General features: G+C 42.0%; 1 protein-coding gene across 1 annotated transcript in view; it reads right to left on the reverse strand.

The window, feature by feature from the left end:
* Positions 1-2,644: 2,644 nt before the first annotated feature.
* Positions 2,645-19,930, reverse strand: part of ITGAM (integrin subunit alpha M) — a 45,324-nt gene continuing 28,038 nt past the window's right edge. The window contains exons 13-30 of the mRNA XM_017666245.3: positions 14,056-14,196; positions 13,737-13,946; positions 10,848-10,978; positions 10,589-10,752; positions 8,768-8,922; positions 8,538-8,669; positions 8,298-8,371; positions 7,928-8,069; positions 7,715-7,837; positions 7,067-7,146; positions 6,140-6,223; positions 5,738-5,813; positions 5,115-5,222; positions 4,848-4,931; positions 4,585-4,698; positions 4,395-4,496; positions 4,129-4,239; positions 2,645-3,692 (exon numbers count right to left, since the gene is read on the reverse strand). Coding sequence (XP_017521734.2) covers positions 3,621-3,692; positions 4,129-4,239; positions 4,395-4,496; positions 4,585-4,698; positions 4,848-4,931; positions 5,115-5,222; positions 5,738-5,813; positions 6,140-6,223; positions 7,067-7,146; positions 7,715-7,837; positions 7,928-8,069; positions 8,298-8,371; positions 8,538-8,669; positions 8,768-8,922; positions 10,589-10,752; positions 10,848-10,978; positions 13,737-13,946; positions 14,056-14,196 — 2,103 coding nt within the window. The 3' untranslated portion in view covers positions 2,645-3,620. The remainder of the gene's footprint in view (positions 3,693-4,128; positions 4,240-4,394; positions 4,497-4,584; positions 4,699-4,847; positions 4,932-5,114; positions 5,223-5,737; positions 5,814-6,139; positions 6,224-7,066; positions 7,147-7,714; positions 7,838-7,927; positions 8,070-8,297; positions 8,372-8,537; positions 8,670-8,767; positions 8,923-10,588; positions 10,753-10,847; positions 10,979-13,736; positions 13,947-14,055; positions 14,197-19,930) is intronic.

The following is a 19,930-nucleotide window of genomic DNA, read 5'->3' on the forward strand; positions in this document are numbered from 1 at the left end:
GGGGCCTACCTTCGAACTTTGAAGAAGTCAGCAGAACTCAGCAGGAGTGCATGTATACTCTAAAAGGGACTTACACTGAGTTCCACAACAACATGGAACAATAACTAAGGGGCCAATAGCCCTTGTCAGGTGGCAGATAGACTATATTGAGCCTCTGCCCATGTCAGAAGGGTACCAATATGCCATAACTTGTGTGGACACAGCTACTGTACTTCTGATTGTTTTTCCTGTTTGTTGTGCAGACCACTGGACAACCAAAAGAGGCCTGGAGCATCTTTTTGCAGCCTATGGCCCACTGCATGTAATTGAGAGTGATCAAGGCACCCACTTTACTGGACATCCACTACAAGAATGGGTGCAACAATTAGGAATCAAATGGAAGTTTCATGTACCATATAATCCTACTGCAGCAGGCATGACAGACGGGTACAATGGTTTGTTAAAATCTGACCTAACATCAAACACCAGTAATCTACAGGCATGGTCATTCCACTTATGGACAGTGCTACAGTGTTTGAATGAGAAGCCTCAGAAGGGGGCATTGAGCCCCATAGACACTAATACATATTGCTGCCTCCCCTATACAACTGCAAGTACAAACTAAGAAAGAATCATTGAAGTTGAGGTTTGGCCACCAGAATAATATCTTGCACCAACTGCAACAAACCCTGGAGATTCTGTTCAGTGTATGTGGCCTTAGACATTTTAACACATGGACCAGTGATGGCTGGCCCTCTTGGGACAAGGCCTGGAAGCTGGCCTTCTGTGTATTCCAGAGGTAACAACAGAGTGGCCCCCAAATATCATGGTAGTATACCCCAAATGGCCAGAAGATAGGAGCATCTTCCCAGGAAGTTTTGTTTTATCATTATGACCAGTGCATGTGCCTCCATTAGCACTGTATATAGACCCCTCAGTAAACCACGTAGGGAGAGGGATAAAGGTATGATATACTAGACCTGGACAGGAACCCCTTCCTGCCACAGTACTATCACAGGACCACTGTCTTGCATGCATCCTACCTAATGGACAAGATTTGCCTGTTGAAGTCATTAAAACATGTGTCTTATCACCCTTCAGGGTTAATCTCTAACATTTTGTGGATTGGGCACACACCCTAGCAAAAAAACACTACCCACTGGGGTTCATGGAACTCCCTATCAGTACCACTACTAGCCTCATGTGATATGGAGAAAGTGAAGTCTGCTATGGTCAGGATTCTTATCTGGCCCTAGTTGGATTGCTCACTACACATGACTCTATATAAAGAGCTCCACCCAGTGTTCTGGGTGACACGGTGGCATGGTTGCACAGCTGCTGCCTGGCTGCAGGGCTACAAGGCTGCAGGACAGCAGAGCCTGGAGTGGTGGCAGCGCTGAGGACAGAGACTGAGATAGCTGCGGGGGCAGAGAGGCCCAAAGGCAGAGACCACTTGCTGCATGCAGACTTGCTCTGAGTGGGCGGGATTCTAGTGATTGACCTGCCACCATGGGAATAAAGTTGGGTATAAATGCTTTTATCCCAAGAACATTCCACTGTCATTTTTTCAGTCTCATTGAATCCATAGTGAACTTGTCCAGGGCTGAAACCCATTGGCAAGACACATGGAAAGTGTGACTTGTGAACTGAGACTGGTTTGAATACAGCTGGGATGACTGGGATGGGCTTGAGGATCACTATTATTATTATAATTTTTGTTGTTAAAGATTCCAGCTTTCTCACACAAGGATCACTGCACAAGTTTGATTTCTTCTGTAGAAAGTGTGAATCATGAGCTCATCTGAGTAGAACTGGTTTGAATACAGTTGGAATAACCTCCTCAGGCTTGAAGATTATTATAATTTTTGTTACCTGTATCATAATTTTTGTTATTATCTGCATTTTATTGCTATCCCCTGTTGCTGTTGTGGAATCTAGTACCAATGCTCCAGCTTTCTTGAAGAGACCATCGTGGAAGACTGAGGGTGTGTAAATTGTGAAGCAAGAATCCTGGAGGGTTGGAGTGTGTGTAAAATGGAAGTCCTTTTGGCCAGGATCCTCATCTGACCCTAAACTACTTGATGATGTAATTGTAATTGGCCTACTGCTAGGCTACTGCTTCCACACCCTAGGCAATGAGTTATTATTGACTGAGTCACTATATAAAGAGCTCTGCCCAGTCCTCTGGGTAGAGGCAGAGACAGAGTTGGATTACAGACCCGCAAACTGCTGGATGCAGACATCAATCTAGTGTTCAATCTACAGCCAAGAGAATAAAGCCAGGCATAAAACCTTTTACCCCAAGAACGTTCCATTGTCATTCCTTGGTCTCACTTAATCCATAGTGAACTTGCTCAGGCCTGAAACCCTCAGACAAGACAATGCCCCTTCTCAAGTTGGGTGGGACAACACTGAGGTGTGAGTTCTCCTCTATCTCCCAGAACTGCCCAGTGGGGTTACACTCTAGGGGCTCACGGTGATGCCTCTGTTGATAATACACCATTTACTGGCTGCTTGCCCTTTCCCAGTTCACATCCCTCCCCTTTGGTATTTTCTGGGGCCACTCTTAAATAAACCTCTTTCATTCAAATTCTCATCTTGGGGTTGCTTCTGAGGGTACCCAAAGTTCTAGCAATATATCCTATGAATTACCCTTACACATATGCAAAAATGACATATTATCAATTTATTAATTCACCATTGTTTGTGAATGGTTGAAAATAATATATCAAAAGAAGAGAGATTAAATACATTATGATCCATCCACATGACAGAACAGTATGGAGTTGTATAAAAGAATGAAAAGTACTTTATGTCTTGATATGAAATAATCTGAGCAATACTATTTTTAAAAAAGCAAGATGTAGAACAGTATAAATAACATGCTAGTTAGCCTTTGTGTTAAAAAGCTTGTGTTTATGTGTGTGTGCACAGGCCTGTATTTTTGTGAAGGAGACCTACAAACATAGCCTTGACTGCCCTTTAAGTGGGACTTGAATGGCTGAGGGGACCAAGAGGGAAAGAAGACTTTTCACCACTTATCCTTCCTTGCACATCTTCAGATTTTTGGACTACGGACAGGTTTACCCATTCAAAAAAATAAAAGTAACAAAGTAGTAAGTAAATGAATAGATAAAGGGATATATGCCATTGCTCATCAGATCTTTGTAGCTCTAGCGTGGAATGGGTTGAACAGGCTGACCAGATATTGGTTTCAGCACATCTCCTCTCTGTGCTCCTGGCCCGACTGCACAGGCTCCCACAGGTCTGCATGCTCATCCACACAAGGAGGCCTCACTTCCTTCAGCAGTGGGAGGATCTGTTCCATTTCCCTTTACGTTCACCCATAAGAGCTGCCATCACCTCTGTCCCAGCCCAAGAAGTTCTCTTCTGCCTGAGAAGTTGTGCTGAAGGCACCTGTCCCCATGCAAGAGACATCTGCTTCACATATACAACTCACACAGTCATGAACATGCTGCGCACACACATGTGAATGGAAACCAACGCAGGTCTTCCTGAGTGAAACATCACCACTCCAGTCTCCTAAGAGACACATCCATCCAGCAGTCTGGAGACTTGCATGCTGGTCTAACCAAAGTCCTGCTTGAGGCAGGAGAGGCCACCCAGCAAGGAAGGAGCCACTAATGGGGTGAGGCAGCTTCAGGACCAGCTTCACTCATCATGTCCTTGTACTGCCGTTTGAAGAAGCCGAGCTGTGGGGGCAGAGACAGAGGAGTTAGGGACACTGAAGTCAGGGGTGCAAGTGAGAGCCATGCAGACCAGGAGGGGCAGAGGGACTAAAAGTCATGAATAATGAGGCAGAGCATAAAGAGACCTGTGGAAAGTGCAGCAGGGAGGAAGACAGCATCAATATTGGGCCAGGAAAGAAATATAAAATAGAAGGAGAAGCACTACTTCTTGTATGGTGGTCACCCTGTACCAGGGGACACTCTCAGGACACTACACATATTAACTCAATTAACTTCACAAAATGATATTTATATTTTCATTTTACAGCTGAATAAACTGAGACTCTCACTTGCTCGAGGCCACAACAGCTGGCAGCACTGGGGGCAGCCAACTCAGTTAGAAGAAGCCAAGAAGCAGCGAGGGTGAGGGAGCAGTGGGAAGAGGGCCTCAAGGTAATACCTTGTACAGTCCGGCGGCAATAAGAGCCAGGAGCACCAGCCCCCCGACTGAGCTGCCCACTATAAGCGGTACAGGGTCATGCACTTCCAGCAGCTCCACTCTGGTCTCTGTCTGAGGCAGAAAGGGTGGGTGCATCAGGAGAGATAGACTCTGGGTTTCTGCAGGTTCCCCAATCACACCTTGTGCCATCCCAGAATCCAAAATAACACCTCCCAATGCCCCCCAACCCCTGCCTTCAATAATCCCTCTGCATCTGACATGGATACCTGGGCCCTCAGAAATGCCCCCTGTTCTGGCAGCAGGGCAAACTTTGACTCATCAAACAAGATCTCCGCCACGCTCACAACCTGAAGGTGGTTAGGCAAAGTCTGTGGGAGAGAGAGAGGATGGGAGCTGGACCTGTGGGTCCCCAAAGTTTCACGTTTGTGCCCAGCTGAGCCTCAGACCCACACATACCTTAATATACCAGTCAAATGAGAGATTGCCTTTGAGAGTGACAGAGACTTTTTCCAGGATGTTAAAGAATGAGATGTCACACTTGATTCTCTGGCATACAGCAACAGAGCAGTTCTGGGGAAGGGAGGAGAGATGACTAAGGAAGCTGGGGCAGAAACACATATGCATTCAGCCTTCTCAGTCAAGAGACAGTCTCTGGCACCAATGAGGGGCAGTGCTGGACCTGTTTGTGGCCCTGAGGCCAGGGTTAGGCTTATTCTCACCAACACTGGGGTCTTCTTAAGCTCCTCCAGGAAGTTAGGTTTGGGGGGATCCCTCTTCTCAGAGTGGCACATACTGGAGAGGTTCTAAGGAAAGAGAGACACTGAGCAGAGAGAGAGACAAGGGATCCAAGGTTCTCAAGGAGGCGGTGTGGATCCAGGAAACAGTCAGAAATGGCTCCAAAGTCAATCAGAGGAAATAGAATTTAGGAAAGACAGGGACTGTGGAAGGAAGAGTTGGGCCAACTCCTCAGGGGCACCTGGGCTTACCTTGGAGGAAGTGACCTCCAGGTTGTCCCACACAGCAACCTGGTTCAGCTGGATGGGGACCCAGAAGACCACAGTGACAGGAAGGCTCCTCTGCCCCAAGTTGTTGAACTGCACAGTGAGGGGAGGAGGCAGATATCAGGCTTCTGGCCTTTCTGCCCCCACCAGAAACTAGACTCAGCCTCCCCTCTCTCAACAGCCAAGTGCACCTCCAAAAGGCATTACAGACCCAAGAATTCTCCCTCTCAACTCTTCTGTGAGGCAGTAGAGTGTAGCAGCTAAACCACATTCAAGAGTCAGACAGACTGGTCCTATGCAGAGGCTCTTCCTCTTACTAGTAGTGAGACCATGTGCAGGTTTTGTTAACCTATAAGTCCTAGTTTCTTTATCTGTAAACTGGGAATAACCATAGTACCTCCATCACAGAGTCATTATGAGGATAAAATGAATTTGTTATGCATGTGTGTGTACAAACATATGTATGTGCATGCTTATATCTGGACAGAGTTAGAGTGAGCTTAGAACAGAGCCTGGCACATAGAAGTCACCTGATGCATTTCTCTCATCATTATTTCTGCATTCCAATTACACTGATTTCCCTCCCAGCCTCCTTCCCAGCTCCCCACCTGATACTGATGCTCTATAATGTGGCTGGTCTTCTCTGAGGCTGTGAAGTTGAGATATTTGGTGGAGACCTCTTGGCTGATGGGAGAAAGAAGAAGGCACAGTGGTGACAGAACATCACAGGTGTCTGGGAAAGGATGTCAGGTTAAGTGTGTAAGGGTGAACAGCACATGGGTAATGCAGCCCTGAGAGGGTGCGAGTGGGATGGTGTGCAGTGAGTGATGTGTGTCAGACACACAGTATGTGCCAGTTTGGGCCACACACGCTCACAAATACATACCCATGCACACCTGTCCTCAGACACACACATAGGCACACATGTGTACAGACTCATACACAGAGATACACAGTGGGCCATGCCCAGCCCAGTGGTGAAGGCAGAGCAAAACCCTAGAAGCCAGCACCTGGTGACCACCAAGTAGATAGCATATTTCACAGGCAGCTCCAGCTGGAACTCAGTTTTGTTGGTCCTGGGCATGTTGTTCTCACTAAAGGGAAACAGAGCTCTGGTCAGCTCTTAAGAACTGAGAATCAGGCTTGCCTTCTTCTCCTTCTCCCTTTCCCTCACGCTCTACCTCCAACCAACCACAAAGTCCTGTCCTCTGCATCCCAAACACCACTGTGCTCTACCCCTTGCCCCTACCTAGCAGAGGCCCATCCCTACTCACCTGGACATTGGCAGTACCTTCTTATCACTGGTCCCCTGAATTCAAAACCACTCCTACCCCAATCCCCAGCCTCTTGGGGAGTAATCCTTCTGCATGCAAATATGATCATCTTACTCCCAGGTTAAATTGAAAATTTCCTAATAGCACCCATAAGTCATTTTATGACACAGCCCACATTTAACCAACTCCTTAAATCCTGCATTATGTGCTTAAAGCACACTTAAACACAACCTGTTCTTTCCATTTGGTACACACTTCCTTCTGTCTGTCTTCATGGCTACCCTCAATTCCTGTCTTTGCTTGGCTAACTCAGCCTGAATATATCTTCTTCAAGAATCTTCTCCAAACAGCAAGCTCCCAAGAACACTGGTCATCATTCATTTCATACTGTATTGTAATCACCAGCTTTCCTGTCTATCTTTGCCATTAAATTATAACTTCTATGAGGACAGGAACCATGTCTGTCTTATCCATTGCTGTCCCACCAGCACTGGGCACAATGCCTGGTATAGTGACTGCTCAGTCAGTATTTGTCATTCAAATGATAGATGAATGAATGAGCTGAGCTGAAGTGAAGACCAGTGGGGAGAAGGTCCCACTGGTTGAAGAAGGGGTTGGGGCCTCAGAGGGGAGGATGCCTGGGGGAGTCCAGGCATAGCACACCTGGTCACACTGGCCTTGAGGAGCAGTCTGTTCCCAAGGGAAGCATCAGAGCCCACATCAAATGTGATATTAAAGGTGACCTGGAGTTGGAGAAAGGAGACAGTGACAAGAATAGGAGAGAAGAAACAATCCAACTGTTCATCAACTGAAGAATGGATAAACAAAATGTGGTGCATCACACAACAAAATATTGTTCAGCAGTAAATAGGAATGAAGTACTAGTACATGCTGCAAACATGGATGACCCTTGAAAAACATTATGCTTAGTCAAAATACCCAATCACAAAAGACCACATATTGTATGACTTCATTCATATGAAATGTCCAGAATAGGCGAATCTAGAGATAGAAAGATTAGTGGTTGCCTAGGGTGAGGAGAGAGGAAGGACTGGGTCTGATGGCTGAGGGGAGCAGGGTCTTTTCTTGGGGTCTCAAATATTCTAAAATTTGTCATGGTGGTGGATATGCACAACTTGGTGAACATACGAAAGGCCATGGAATTGTATTCTTAAAATGGGTGAATTGTATGGTATGTGAGTTATACTTCACTAACGCTGGTTTTCAAAAAAGGAACCACTACTTTTAAAACAGAAGATGAATTCAGGAGAAGACAAAGGAGTAAAGGAGAGGAGGAGTCAGCAGCCTGACCTCTGAGTTGTTTGGGAAGATAGGGTGGTTTATGCTGCAGCTGCTGATCTTCAAGTCCCCAGACCCATTGGTGGGGATGCCAGACTCACAGGTCAGGCGCCAGAATCGCCCTGTGCGTTGGTTCTGGAAGGCAAGTGAGGCAGTGTGGTAATGTCACTTACCAACCTGATGGGGAAAACCAAGTCAGACAGAGCCTGTGGAGGAGTTGGCTACCTGGGCCTCTGATACCCTTCGATAGGACATGTCAGGTGGGTGGAAGAAGTTGACGTGAGTCCAGTAGGAGTCCTCACCCTCATTTCTCACTGTCAGTGTCACGTTGAAGTCCCGGGGACCACCCACCACCAGGGTGTCCAGGCTGTAGGAGGAACAAGTCAGGCTGTGAGATGCTGAGGGCCTCCCTTAGGCAAGTCTGCTTTGGTGGGAAGGAGGCCTGGACACTTGGAGAGAGCAGACAGTGGATGGGACAAACAGACAAAACTCCAAAGCAGCTGCTCTCTATTAGGCTTCCTCAGGAGCCAGGAGAAGTGCAGAGCACCAGGCTGTGGTGCAGGTTTGGAGGTCACAACAAGGAAAAGAAACTCACCTCATAAGACTGAAAGTGATGCTGAGGTCATCCTGGCAAATGCCATCACTACCACAATTCTGTTCAAAGGGAAACTACAAAAAAATAAAATATGATAAATGAAAGGAAATAATGAAGTGATATGAAATGAAACAATAAAATATTGAAATAAAATTATACGAAATGAAATTAAATGAGCTTCAACAATCTTGGCCTCTGGTTCCTTCCATACCCCCATAGGGCCCCACCTCCAGGACTCACCGAGGCTGTGAAGAGTCTCTGAGCATCCACAGCCAGCACTGGCCGGAGGTTCCCATAAGAGGCCAAGGGCTTCCCCACCAGAGAGAAGTTGAGAAGCAGGACAATGGGAGTCACTGAGTCCTCTACACAATACTGAGTAATGAGAGGGTAGGTTAGGGTTCTTCCCTGCTTAGCTTCCCAAACCCATCCCAGTCTTAAAGGATCCAGGAGTGTGGCCATCCCCTGCTCACCAATAACCGTAGCTTCAGGATCTCACACTTCTGACTCAGCCCCAAGGTCTGTGTCTGTCTGCTTGTGCTGTTCTTTGTCTCATCAAAGAAGACCCGGGGATGTAGGAAACTTGGGTCCAGAGCCAGGTCATAGGTGATAATGCTCTGGATTTCTCCTGAAGGAGCAGGGTAGCATAGTAGTGAGGAGCTCAGCTTTGGAGTCATATAGGTAGGAATATGCAGCCCAGCTCTGCTGCTCTCCAGCTATACAACTTTGGGCATGTTATCTGACCTCTTTGAGTCTTAATTCTTTATTTTTAAACCAAGGATAATAATTGCTCCTTTCCAGCTGTGAAAATGAAATAGTGTCTATAAAGCAGTTGACACAGTGCCTGCTGCATATGTACTCAAAAAATAGTAGCTATTCTGTTACATAGTAGGAAATCAAGTCTATTTTTCTAGCTTCCTTTAACTCTTTTCTCTTTGTCTTTGCTCTTAAGTTACTTGTGCCTTGGTTGGTACAATGCATAAGATTATATATGTTAGTATAATGTACTATGGCATGATTTCCTCTATATTTATCCTGCTTTGATTTAGTAGAGAATCTTGATGTTTTTCATCAGTTTTTGAAAATTCTTTACCACCATTTCTTTAACTGTTGCTTATTTTCTATTTTCTCTCCTTCTTTTGGAACTCCAGTTACATATTATACTTCTTTTACCATGTCCCATATATCTCTTATGATTAAAAAAAATTTTTTTTCATCCTTTGTTTCTCTGTATATGTTAATCTTGGTACTTTCAATTGATTTACCTTTCAGTTTGCTAATTCTGTCTTCTGCTAATGTGCTATTAAATCTATTTATTGTATTCTTAATTTCAGTCTGTATTCTTCAGTATTAGAGTTTCCATTTGATTTGATTTATGAATTCCAGGTCTTTTCTGAAGTTCTCCATCATTTACCTTTTTCTTGAAGATATTAATTGTCATTAATTTTTAAATTCCTATCTAATAACTCTAATTTACAAATTAGAAAATTCCTATCTAATAACTCCATTTATGGATCACCTATGGGTCTCCTTCTATTGTCTATTGTTTCCCTTAGTTGCTGGTCTCATGGAACTTGTCCCAATAGAAAGACCAAGGTTTAACAAGGCCCCTCTCAAAACTTTCTATCCCTCGCATTGGGAAGCTGCTGAACTTCTGCTCAACTCTTTAACTCTCCAGTTTCTGTCTTCTACTGAGTTTCTTGAAGTATTGACATGAACATGCATGGCCTTGGAGTCAACCAATGACTTGGTTGGAATTTTGTATATGGATTTGGGGGTACCTTCTCTGCAGTTCTCTAATCTCCAAGACTTTGTAGAGAATTGTTCTCTAGCTACTCCAAATCTGACTGCCCCAAACTCTGACTGCTGTCTCCTCAGCCCAGTAAGATTGCTAGAAACCTAATTTTATTCCCTCCCCCATTTGTCTCTAGTACCACCATTAGTATTCCCCATGCCAAGCACAATAACACTCTGAGAATAGAGACAAAGGAGGAAGTCAGGTTAGTTGTGATAAAATGCATGTCTGAATGCTTTGTGAATTTGTGTGGGGCCCTTGATTCTCTGTGGAGCTGAGAGAGTAAGGGAGTGCCACATGTTCACTTCTCTTGGGGGAGTTTGCTGGTCCTCCCCACCTAGTAGGGGAATTGCCTGCTCATTCCAGCCAAGCTTGGAGAAGGCTGTCAGAGTCTGTTAGAACTTTGCTCTGGACTACCAGAGGCAACAAAGACTGGGTTGGGCCAACCATCAACATCCCCAGTCATTTAACCTCTTGACACATACCCACCTACCCTCACCTTCCCTCAGCCGGTCCCGTGTGTTCTTGCGAACACGAAAGCAGATGTTGACCTCTCCAACATTCTGGCCTCTCACCACTTGCTCACGACACTCAAACACATTCCTTGCCACTTCCCTGGGTGTGAACTCCATGGTCACTTCAACTTTTAGCACAGGCTGGGACCTGTTAAGGACACCAGAGGGCCATTAAGGGCATTCAGACAGCAAAGCCCCTCCTTTCAGGGGAGACAGCTGGTGTGCTCCAAAAGAGGTTCTCACCTGAGCAGCAGTGCATGTCCCTGGGCCCCTACAGCCAGGTCCACCAGTCCATCCATTGTGAGGTCCTGGCCCCCACTCAGTGACTGACCAAAATACTGGAGACTGGGGGATAGCTGAGAGCCTGAAATCCTCTGAGGGTAGAAAAGAGAAGAGGAGAAAGGGAGTGGGAAGGAATAGGGAAATGTGTAACTCAATCACTCAGTGACCCAAAGGAGAAATTGTCTGGGCTCCACTCAAGTCTCATGTCTGGCAACTTCTTCAGGAATTAGGACAACTATTACACAAAACCTTGAGATGATACACAAAGTTTTCGTTAATTACCTGAGTTTTCAAGGGAGAACAAAAGTTTTTATAGGAAAGAACTGACATAGCATATTATTTGACTCAGCTGAATCTCATTTACATGGTCAGGATAATGTAAACACTGAATATCTATCTAACCAAAATTCTCATTTAAATACAAGGATGGAGGGGTGGGATGGAAGGCAGGTAATTATGTGGCAAGAGAGGTCTGAAAAAGAGCTCAGTCCTTACCAATCCAAGTGGGAAGTCAATGCTAGAACAAAAATCTAGAAGGAGCAAAATAATCATACCATTGGAAGCATGGAGAATCATTGAAAGAGCTGATAGTGGTTTCCTCAAGAGCAGGAAGAATGAAGAGGAAAATCACAGTGTGGGTGTGAAATTATTGTTTTTCATAATCAGCCTTTAAGAATGATTTTGACTCTTGATATGCAAGAGTAACACTGAAAGAATAACAGCCAAATAAATTTTAGAAGTACTTAATGCCACTGAACTGCATATTTAAAAATAATTAAGATGGTGAATTTTATGTCAGGTATATTTTATCATATTTTTTAAGTGACTTTATCAATGAAAAGGAAGGATAAGGAAGCATGGAATGTCAAAAATGTGCTATATCTCAATCTAGGTAATGCTTTTCTTTGGGTTCACATGAGGGACTTCATCACTTAAGATTTGTATTTCAAAATTAGGTATAATGTGGTAGTTTGGAGAGTCACAGCATATTTGCTTGTCCAAACACTTGACTACATCTAGCCCCATTCACAGGAAAAAGCAAGTAAAAAAATGCAAACAATAAGATAGCAAGTTTTTTTTGCATTTTTTTAATTCCAAAGTCTGTGGCATGTATGTATGTATGTATATGTGTATGTAAGTATGTACATGTGTATGTGGTGTGTGTGTGTGTGTGTATACATATAAAGTACCCTCCCCTTACCCTTCTTTCCCTTTGCAAGGTGAGTTAGGTACAGATAAGGGGAGGGAACTAGGGCTTTCACTTTTTATTTTAGATTTATAAATTATTCAAGCATGTAAAGCTTTTATAATAAAAAGAAAGTAAAACCAGAGCCTTCAAGTCCCATTTGCACAGAGAAACAACAGAAGCCAATTATAATACTTACACAATTGTGGAAAGAGGCTCTGAGAAACAGAGAGAAGTGGGTAAGGCAGTGAATGTATAACAAGTACTGGGGCCTACACACTTTCCCATTTATATGAACTTCTAGAATGGGCAAAACTAACTTATGGTGGAAAATAATTCCAATTCTGGAGAACAGTAATTTCCTCTGGAATGGAGTAGAGTCATAAATTGGGAAGGGGCAGGAGGGAACTTTCTGGAATGATGATGATGTTCTGTATCTTGAAGGACTGCAGGTTACCCAGGTGTATGCATTTGTCAAAATTCATTGAATGGCTAAGGATTTGTGCATTTCCTGCCTGTAAATTTTCTTTAAAATAACAGTAATAAAATACTGAATTCTAGTTAATGACATACATGCTGAAGTATTTAGGGGAGAAGTGAATTGATATTGCAACTTACATTGATATGCATTTGAAAAAATAAGATGGCCTGACGGACAGAAAAAAGGGTAAAAAAGAATAGATATGTGAGAGTGTAAATAGAGACAAATGATCACTATAGGTTCTAAATTGTAATATATGGGTGCTCAGTGTACAATTCTTTCAAATTTGCTGTAAATTTGAAGGTTTTCTAAAAAAAATTTGGGAAAACCTCTACTAATGCTTGGGGTCCTGACCCCAAACCGATTAAATCAGAACCCCTTAACAGAGGCCAAGCACATGTGTTTTTTACAATCTTCAGGTGATTTTAATGTTTGGTAGGGTTGAACCTCTGGCAGGGGTGATGACAACAGAGAGAGGAAGGGCACAAGAGAAATGTGAAGTTAGAAAAATTTGGAGACCAGAAGCTAGAAGAATGATGGCCTCAGCTGGCTGTGGTGAGAGAAAACCAGACTGTGGGGTTCCCTCCAGAGAGTGGGCTCCATTTGGCAGGGAACAGAGAGCCATTTTAGAGAAGAAACCAGTTGTGGTGACCAGAATTTTGAGTGACTAACCATCAGGATGGGCTATATCAAGTATTGCCAGGACCCAGTGCTAAAAAAAAAAAATATAGGACCCCTTACTCAAAAACTATTAAGAATTTCAAGATAGCAAGAGCAGAGCATTAAAACAAACACAGAGCACAAGTCACAAGTCATAAGACATGCAATCCTGGTAGCGAGACCAGCCATAGAGGTTTTCTGAGATGTAAGACTTTCAGTACTGAGACCAGACAGATGTGTGCAAACCAGACTATTGGTCACCCTACCAAGACTGAGATTGAGAAGAAAGAAATGCCTACCTTCCAACACTTCTGGCTTGCATTTACCACCTCTAAGCCTTAATTTCCTTATATGTAAAGTGGTAGTGATGATGCCCCCATGCACCTCTTATATTTCTGGTTTTTGAAGGTTCTGAAAAGGAGTACTGAGGGACTAGATCTGGCAGCTGTGGGAATGCTGAACTAGAAAGGGACAGATCAAGAAAAGTGCTACTGTTGTGACAGAGACAATACCTGGGCCTCACCTGGCTGTGGGAGGTGTTGATGCCCACTTCTGCAGTTCCATGAAATATGTAGACAGCACCCCTGTTCTCCTGCTCTCCTGGGGCCCCGATGGCCACGTCCGTCAGCTTGTCCCCATTCACATCCCCCAGCACTGTCAGGGCTGCCCCAAAGCGGCCCCAGGGCTGGCCCTGCACCCCATGGAGAACAGCCTCACACTGCCACCTAGCCCTCTGCAGAACAAAACCAGTATCAGGCCCTAACCTGGTCAGCCCGCACCCCACACCCAAACCCCACCCCACACCCAGCCCTCACCCAGCCCAGGCCCCATCAGGCACTCACCCCACGAGGCAAGGGGCACACAGACACCTGGCCTCCCCGGGTCGGCTCATAGTAATGGGGAGCCCCAATTAGGACCAGGTCAGAACTGCCATCTTTGTCCATGTCCACGGAACAGAGGGAGGCCCCGAAGTAGGAGCCAATCTACAAGAGATGAGGTCAGGATCACATATCTCTTCCCACCTAAAGCAGAGTGTGGGGTTTTCTCTCTGTGAAGAAAAATCATGCCTGCTGGGGAAAGCCCTTTGTAGAGGATGTGTTCCTCTATGATTCATGATAAATTCTTGTTTGAATGTGCTGCCATCTGCAGAAGCATATTATAGAGTTGGGCAATGGCTGAGGATTTGCCCCATATAGTGTTCTAGGGAGATGATTAAGGTATCAAAGAAGTTGGATTGGAAATAGCCTAGAAGAGCAGACATGATATCCTTTCAATATATTGGAATTTTTTAAGGAGGTAAAAAATCAAAGTTGGCAATCTGGCTAATAAGGAATCAACTTGCTTGGATTAAAAATAACTATTGGTACAGGAATTTTTGCATAATATTGGGAAATAATGTCTATCATTTAAAAGAATTTTAAAAGCATGCTAAAAAAATATGTTCAATATCAATACGTAGAACTCATTCACAGGATTCATCCATTCATTTACTCATTCATTCAACAAAGAAGGGTTTGCTATTTGCCGAGCATGAGACTGGGTAATATAGACAATGCCTTCCAAGGCTCTCAGAACAGCAGGGTGGAGCAGAGAGGAAGAGCAACAGATAAACAGGCAGAAGCATATGATAAGCCACAAGCTGGGGCAAGTTCTAGGAAGGAAAAGTGCAGGGGACATTAAGACATGACTCACTGCTATATGATTTCTGCCCCATGCACCACTGAGGGAGGCCTCTGATAGCCCAATAGAGGCATTTAAGCTTCATCCCAAAGTCAATGGGATTTTTTTGTTTCTAGGTCAAGTTTATTGGGGTATAATTTACATATAATAAAATTCAACCTTTTTAGTGTAGTTCTACAAGTTTTGATGAACACATAAAGTCATGTAACCACCACCAGTCAAGATATAAAAGTTTCTATAGTTTTAGAACACCCCCAAAATATTCCCTCATGCACCACTGTAACCAACCTCTTCCCTCAATAATCAGCCCCCTAGCAACTACTGATCTGTTTCTATCCCTACAGTTTTGCCTTTTCCAGAATTTTACATAAATAGAATTATATAGTATGTAGCCTTCTTTCACTACAGTTCTGGCTTCTTTCACTTAGAACAATGCATTTAAGATTCATCCATGTTGTTGCATGTATAAGAAATCCTTTCTATTTTATTTCTCATTAGATTGTATGGATATACCAGTTTGTATATCCATTCTCCAGTTCAGGGACATGTGGGTTGTTTCTAGTTTGGGGTAATTATGGATAAGGCCACTAGAAACATTCACATGTATATTTTTATTGAATATCTATTTTTATTTCTCTTAGGTAAATACCTAAAAGTGGGCTTACTGGTATTGAGCTTTGTAAAATATTGACAAACTGTTTTCCAAAGTAGGCATGCCATTTTCCATTCTGACAGCAGTATATGAGAGTTTTAGTTGCTACACTTCTTTGCCAATACTTGATATTGCCAGTTTATTTTCTTTCTGCATTAACCATTCTAATAGGTATACAGTAGTATCTCATTGTGGTTTTAATTTGCATTTTTCTATGATTAATGACATGGAGCATGTTTTCACATGCTTATTTTCCATCCATATACATTCTTTGGTGAAGTGTCTGTTAAAGTATTTTACTTATTTTGAACTGATATTTTGGCTTCTTACTGTTGAGTTTTGAGAATCATTTATATTATCTGGATATAAGTCCTTTGTCAGACATGTAATTTAAAAGAAAGAAGGAAAATTTGCAAATACTTCCTCCCAATTTGTAACTTTTCCATTCATTCTCTTAAGAGTGTCTTTCACAGAGCAAAAACTTTTTCATTTTGATGAAGTCTTATTTATAAGATTTTTCCTTTATGCATCAGACTTCAGTGTTATATCTGAGAACTTTTTGCCTAATACAAGATCACAAAGATTTTCTCCTATGTTTTCTTCCACAAGAATTATAGTTTAAGATTTTACATTTAGCTCTATGTTTTATTTTGAATTAATCTTAATACGGTACAAGACATGGGTAGAGGTTTGGTTTTGTTTCATTTTAGCTTATTATTAAAGATGTCCAGTTGTTCTAACACCATTGAACTCTCCATTGAATTGTCTTTGTGCCTTTACTGAAAATCAGTTGACCATATATGCACAGGGTGAGCACCTATTTCAGGCCTCTTCTTTTCCACTACCTGCATGTCTATCCTTTTGCCGATACCATACTATCCTGATTACTATAATTTTGTAGTAAGTCTTAAAATCAGGAAGTGTATGAATCCTCTACTAAATAGCTACTGGTATTTAAGTTCTCTTTCAAAACTGTTTTGGATATTCTACTTTCTTTGATTTTCCATATAAATCTTACAATCAGCTTGTCAGTTCTACAAAATAATTGGATTGTGCTGAATCTATAGATCAACTTTGGAAGAATTTTGTAATTTTCAGCACACAGATATTGTGCACATTTTGTTAGCTTTATGCCTAAGGATTTCATGGTCTTTGGTGCTATTGTAATGGTACTTTTTAAATTTAATTTTCCAAATTTTCATTGGTAATATAGAAATACAACTAATTTTTCAGCAGTAGACTCATAGACACTGAGAAGTGACTAATGGTTATCAAGGGAGAGGGGTTGGGGTGGGTGGATGCAGATGGTGAAGGGTATAAAGAGGCACAGTAATTTGCAATCACAATATAAGCTGGTCATGGGGACAGTAGAACAATGTGAAGAATATAGTCAATGATTCTGGGACATCTTTCTATGTTGATAGAAACCACACTAGAGGGGATGAGAATTTAATAATATGGGTAACTATTGAGCCTTTGTGTTGTACATTTGAAATGAATATAAGATTGTATATCGATGATACTTCAATTTAAAAAAAGAAATACAACTGATTTTTATAGTTATCTTGCATCCTGAGAACTTACTTTTTTTTTGTATGTATTGTATGCTTTTTTGTAGATTCTTTTGGATTTTACAAGTTTTATTTTTTCCTTTCCACCATGTATGCTTTTTTTTTTCATGCCTTTCTGTAGTGGCTACATCTTCCAGTACAATATTGAATAGAAATTATGAAAGCAGGTATTCTTGCCTTATTTCCAATTTTAGGAGAAAAACATCCTCTTTAAAATATGATGTTAGCTGCATATTTTTTTGTAAATGGTCTTTCCCAGGTTGAAGTTCTCTTTTGCTCCTAGTTTGCTGAGAACTAAACATCAGGAAAGATGTAATATTTTGCCAAATTTTTTTCTGTATCTATTAAGATGATTACACTTTTCTTCTCTAGTCTGTTTTTATGGTGAATTACATGATTGTTTTTTTTTCCAGAATAGCTTTTTTAATTGATATAAAATTTACCTAACATAAAATTCACCTTTTATACTTTAATAAATATATTTTTTAGTAGATTCACAATTTTGCATAACTATCACCACTAATCAGAACATTTCCACCACTCCAAAAAGAAACCTTATCTCCCTTAATAGTCATTCTGAATTTCCCTCTCCCTCCAGTCCCTGGCAACCACTAATTCACTTTCTGGCTCTCTGGATTTGTCTAATCTGGACATTTCAGATGAATAGAATCCTACAATATGTGGCCTTTTGTGACTGGCCATAAAGTTTTCAAGGCTTCGGGTAGGTCCAAGATGCTGATATAGAAAGAGCCTGCCCTGTACACACCAAATCTATACCTATACACAAAGCAATTCATCCTGAGAAAGTACTGAAGCCTGAGTGAATGCCTTCTTCACAAAATGGGATTAAAAAAAAAGGCTACTTAAAAAAATGGCAGGAGAGAGGAAGACATGGTAATGGAGGGAGCCCCACCCCCAGTGTGGCCCTGTTGTAGGAAAGGATGTTACTAAGCTCCTGGAGTACAGATTCACATACCTTGGGGCACAGACAAAAAGCTGGGAGGTAGATGGTTTAAAGCTGACCATGACTATAATTGAAGACAGTTGATTTTCAGAACTGAAGCACCCGCCAGTAGCAGGTGAATAGCTGGAACTCTCTCCAAGACAAGAGGTGCTAGTGAGCTCCATTGTTCACGTTCCCTGAGACGTTGCTAGTGTGGACAGGGTGAGCACCATTATTTACATTCCCCTGACACTGCTGGTACAGATGGGAACAGGGTGCGCACCATTGTTTATGTTTCCCCCAGACACTGCTAGTGCAGACAGTAGCAGGTGCACTCAGTTTGTTTATGTTTCTCCCAGACACTGCTAGTGCAGTCAGTAGCAGGTGCACGCACATTGTTTTTGTTCCCCATGAACATTTACAGTGTGGACAGAGCAGGGTCAGGATGAACACACCAGCTCAAGACTTGACAGAGGCAGCCTCCCAGCCCATGACCACATCCAAAAGATCCAGACTGATTACTGGTAATGAAATTGAATTTGTAAAAAAAAAAAAAAACTTTCAACAAACAAATGTCCAAAACCAGACAGTTTCACAGGAGAATTATACCAAATATTTAAAGAAAAGTTAATACTTATCCTTCTCAAATTGTTCTAAAAAATTAAAGAGTAAGAAAGCTTCTAAAAGCATCCTATGAGGCCAGCATCACCTTGATACCAAAACCAGAAAGACACTACAAAATAAAATAAAATTACAGGCCAATATCCCTGGTGAACATAGATGCAAAAGTCTTCAACAAAATATGAGCAAACTTATTAAAAAATATATTAAAAGGATCATTCATCATGACCAAGTGTGATTTATTCCAGGGATGAAAGGATGTCTCAATATCCATAAATCAATAAAGGTCATACACCACATTGGAAGGATATGGTCATCGCAATACATGCTGAAAAAGAATTTGACAAAATTAACACCTATTCATACTAAAAACTCTTAACAAAGTGGGTGTAGAGGGAACATACTGAAAACTTTTCCTTTAAAATCAGAAACAAGACAAGGGTTCCTGCCCTTATCACTTTTATTCAATATAGTACTGGTAATCCTAGCCACAGCAATCAGACAAGAAAAAGGAATAAAAGGTATCTAAGTTGGAAAGGAAGAAGCAAAATTATCACTATTTGCAGATGATATGATAATATATACAGAAAACACTAAAGACTCCAGAAAAAAACTATTAGAATTAATAAATGAATTCAGTAAAACTGCAGGATACAATATCAATATACAGAAATCTGTTGCATTCCTATACCAACAGCAAACTAACAGAAAAATGAGGAAATTAATCCCATTTTTAATTGTATCAAAAAGGATAAAATACATGGAATAGGTCAAACCAAGGAGGTGAAAGACCTGTACGATGAAAACTATAAGACATTTTTTATTGAAGTATCATTGATATACAATCTTAGTTTCAAGTATACATCACAGAAGTTCAACAGCTACCCATACTATTAAATCCTCACCCCAATAATGCAGTTACTACCTGTCAACACAAGAAGATGTTACAGATCATTGGCTATATTCTCCATGATGTGACCAACTATATTATGATTGAGAATTTTTATGCCTTTATATCTCCCTCCCTCCCTGATGGTAACCTCCAGTCATTTCTTGGTGCCTCTGAGTCTGCTGCTGTTTTGTTCATTTTTGTTTTGTTTTTTTTTTAGATTCCATGAATAAGTGAAATTCTATGGCATTTGTCTTTCTCTACATGGCTTATTTCACTCATTATAATATGCCCTAGGTCCACTAATGTTGTTGCAAATGGCAGAATTTCTTTCTGTTTTATGGCTGTATAATATTCCATT

The sequence above is a fragment of the Manis javanica genome, chromosome 10 (genome assembly GCF_040802235.1).
Source record: "Manis javanica isolate MJ-LG chromosome 10, MJ_LKY, whole genome shotgun sequence".
Lineage (NCBI taxonomy): Eukaryota > Metazoa > Chordata > Mammalia > Pholidota > Manidae > Manis > Manis javanica.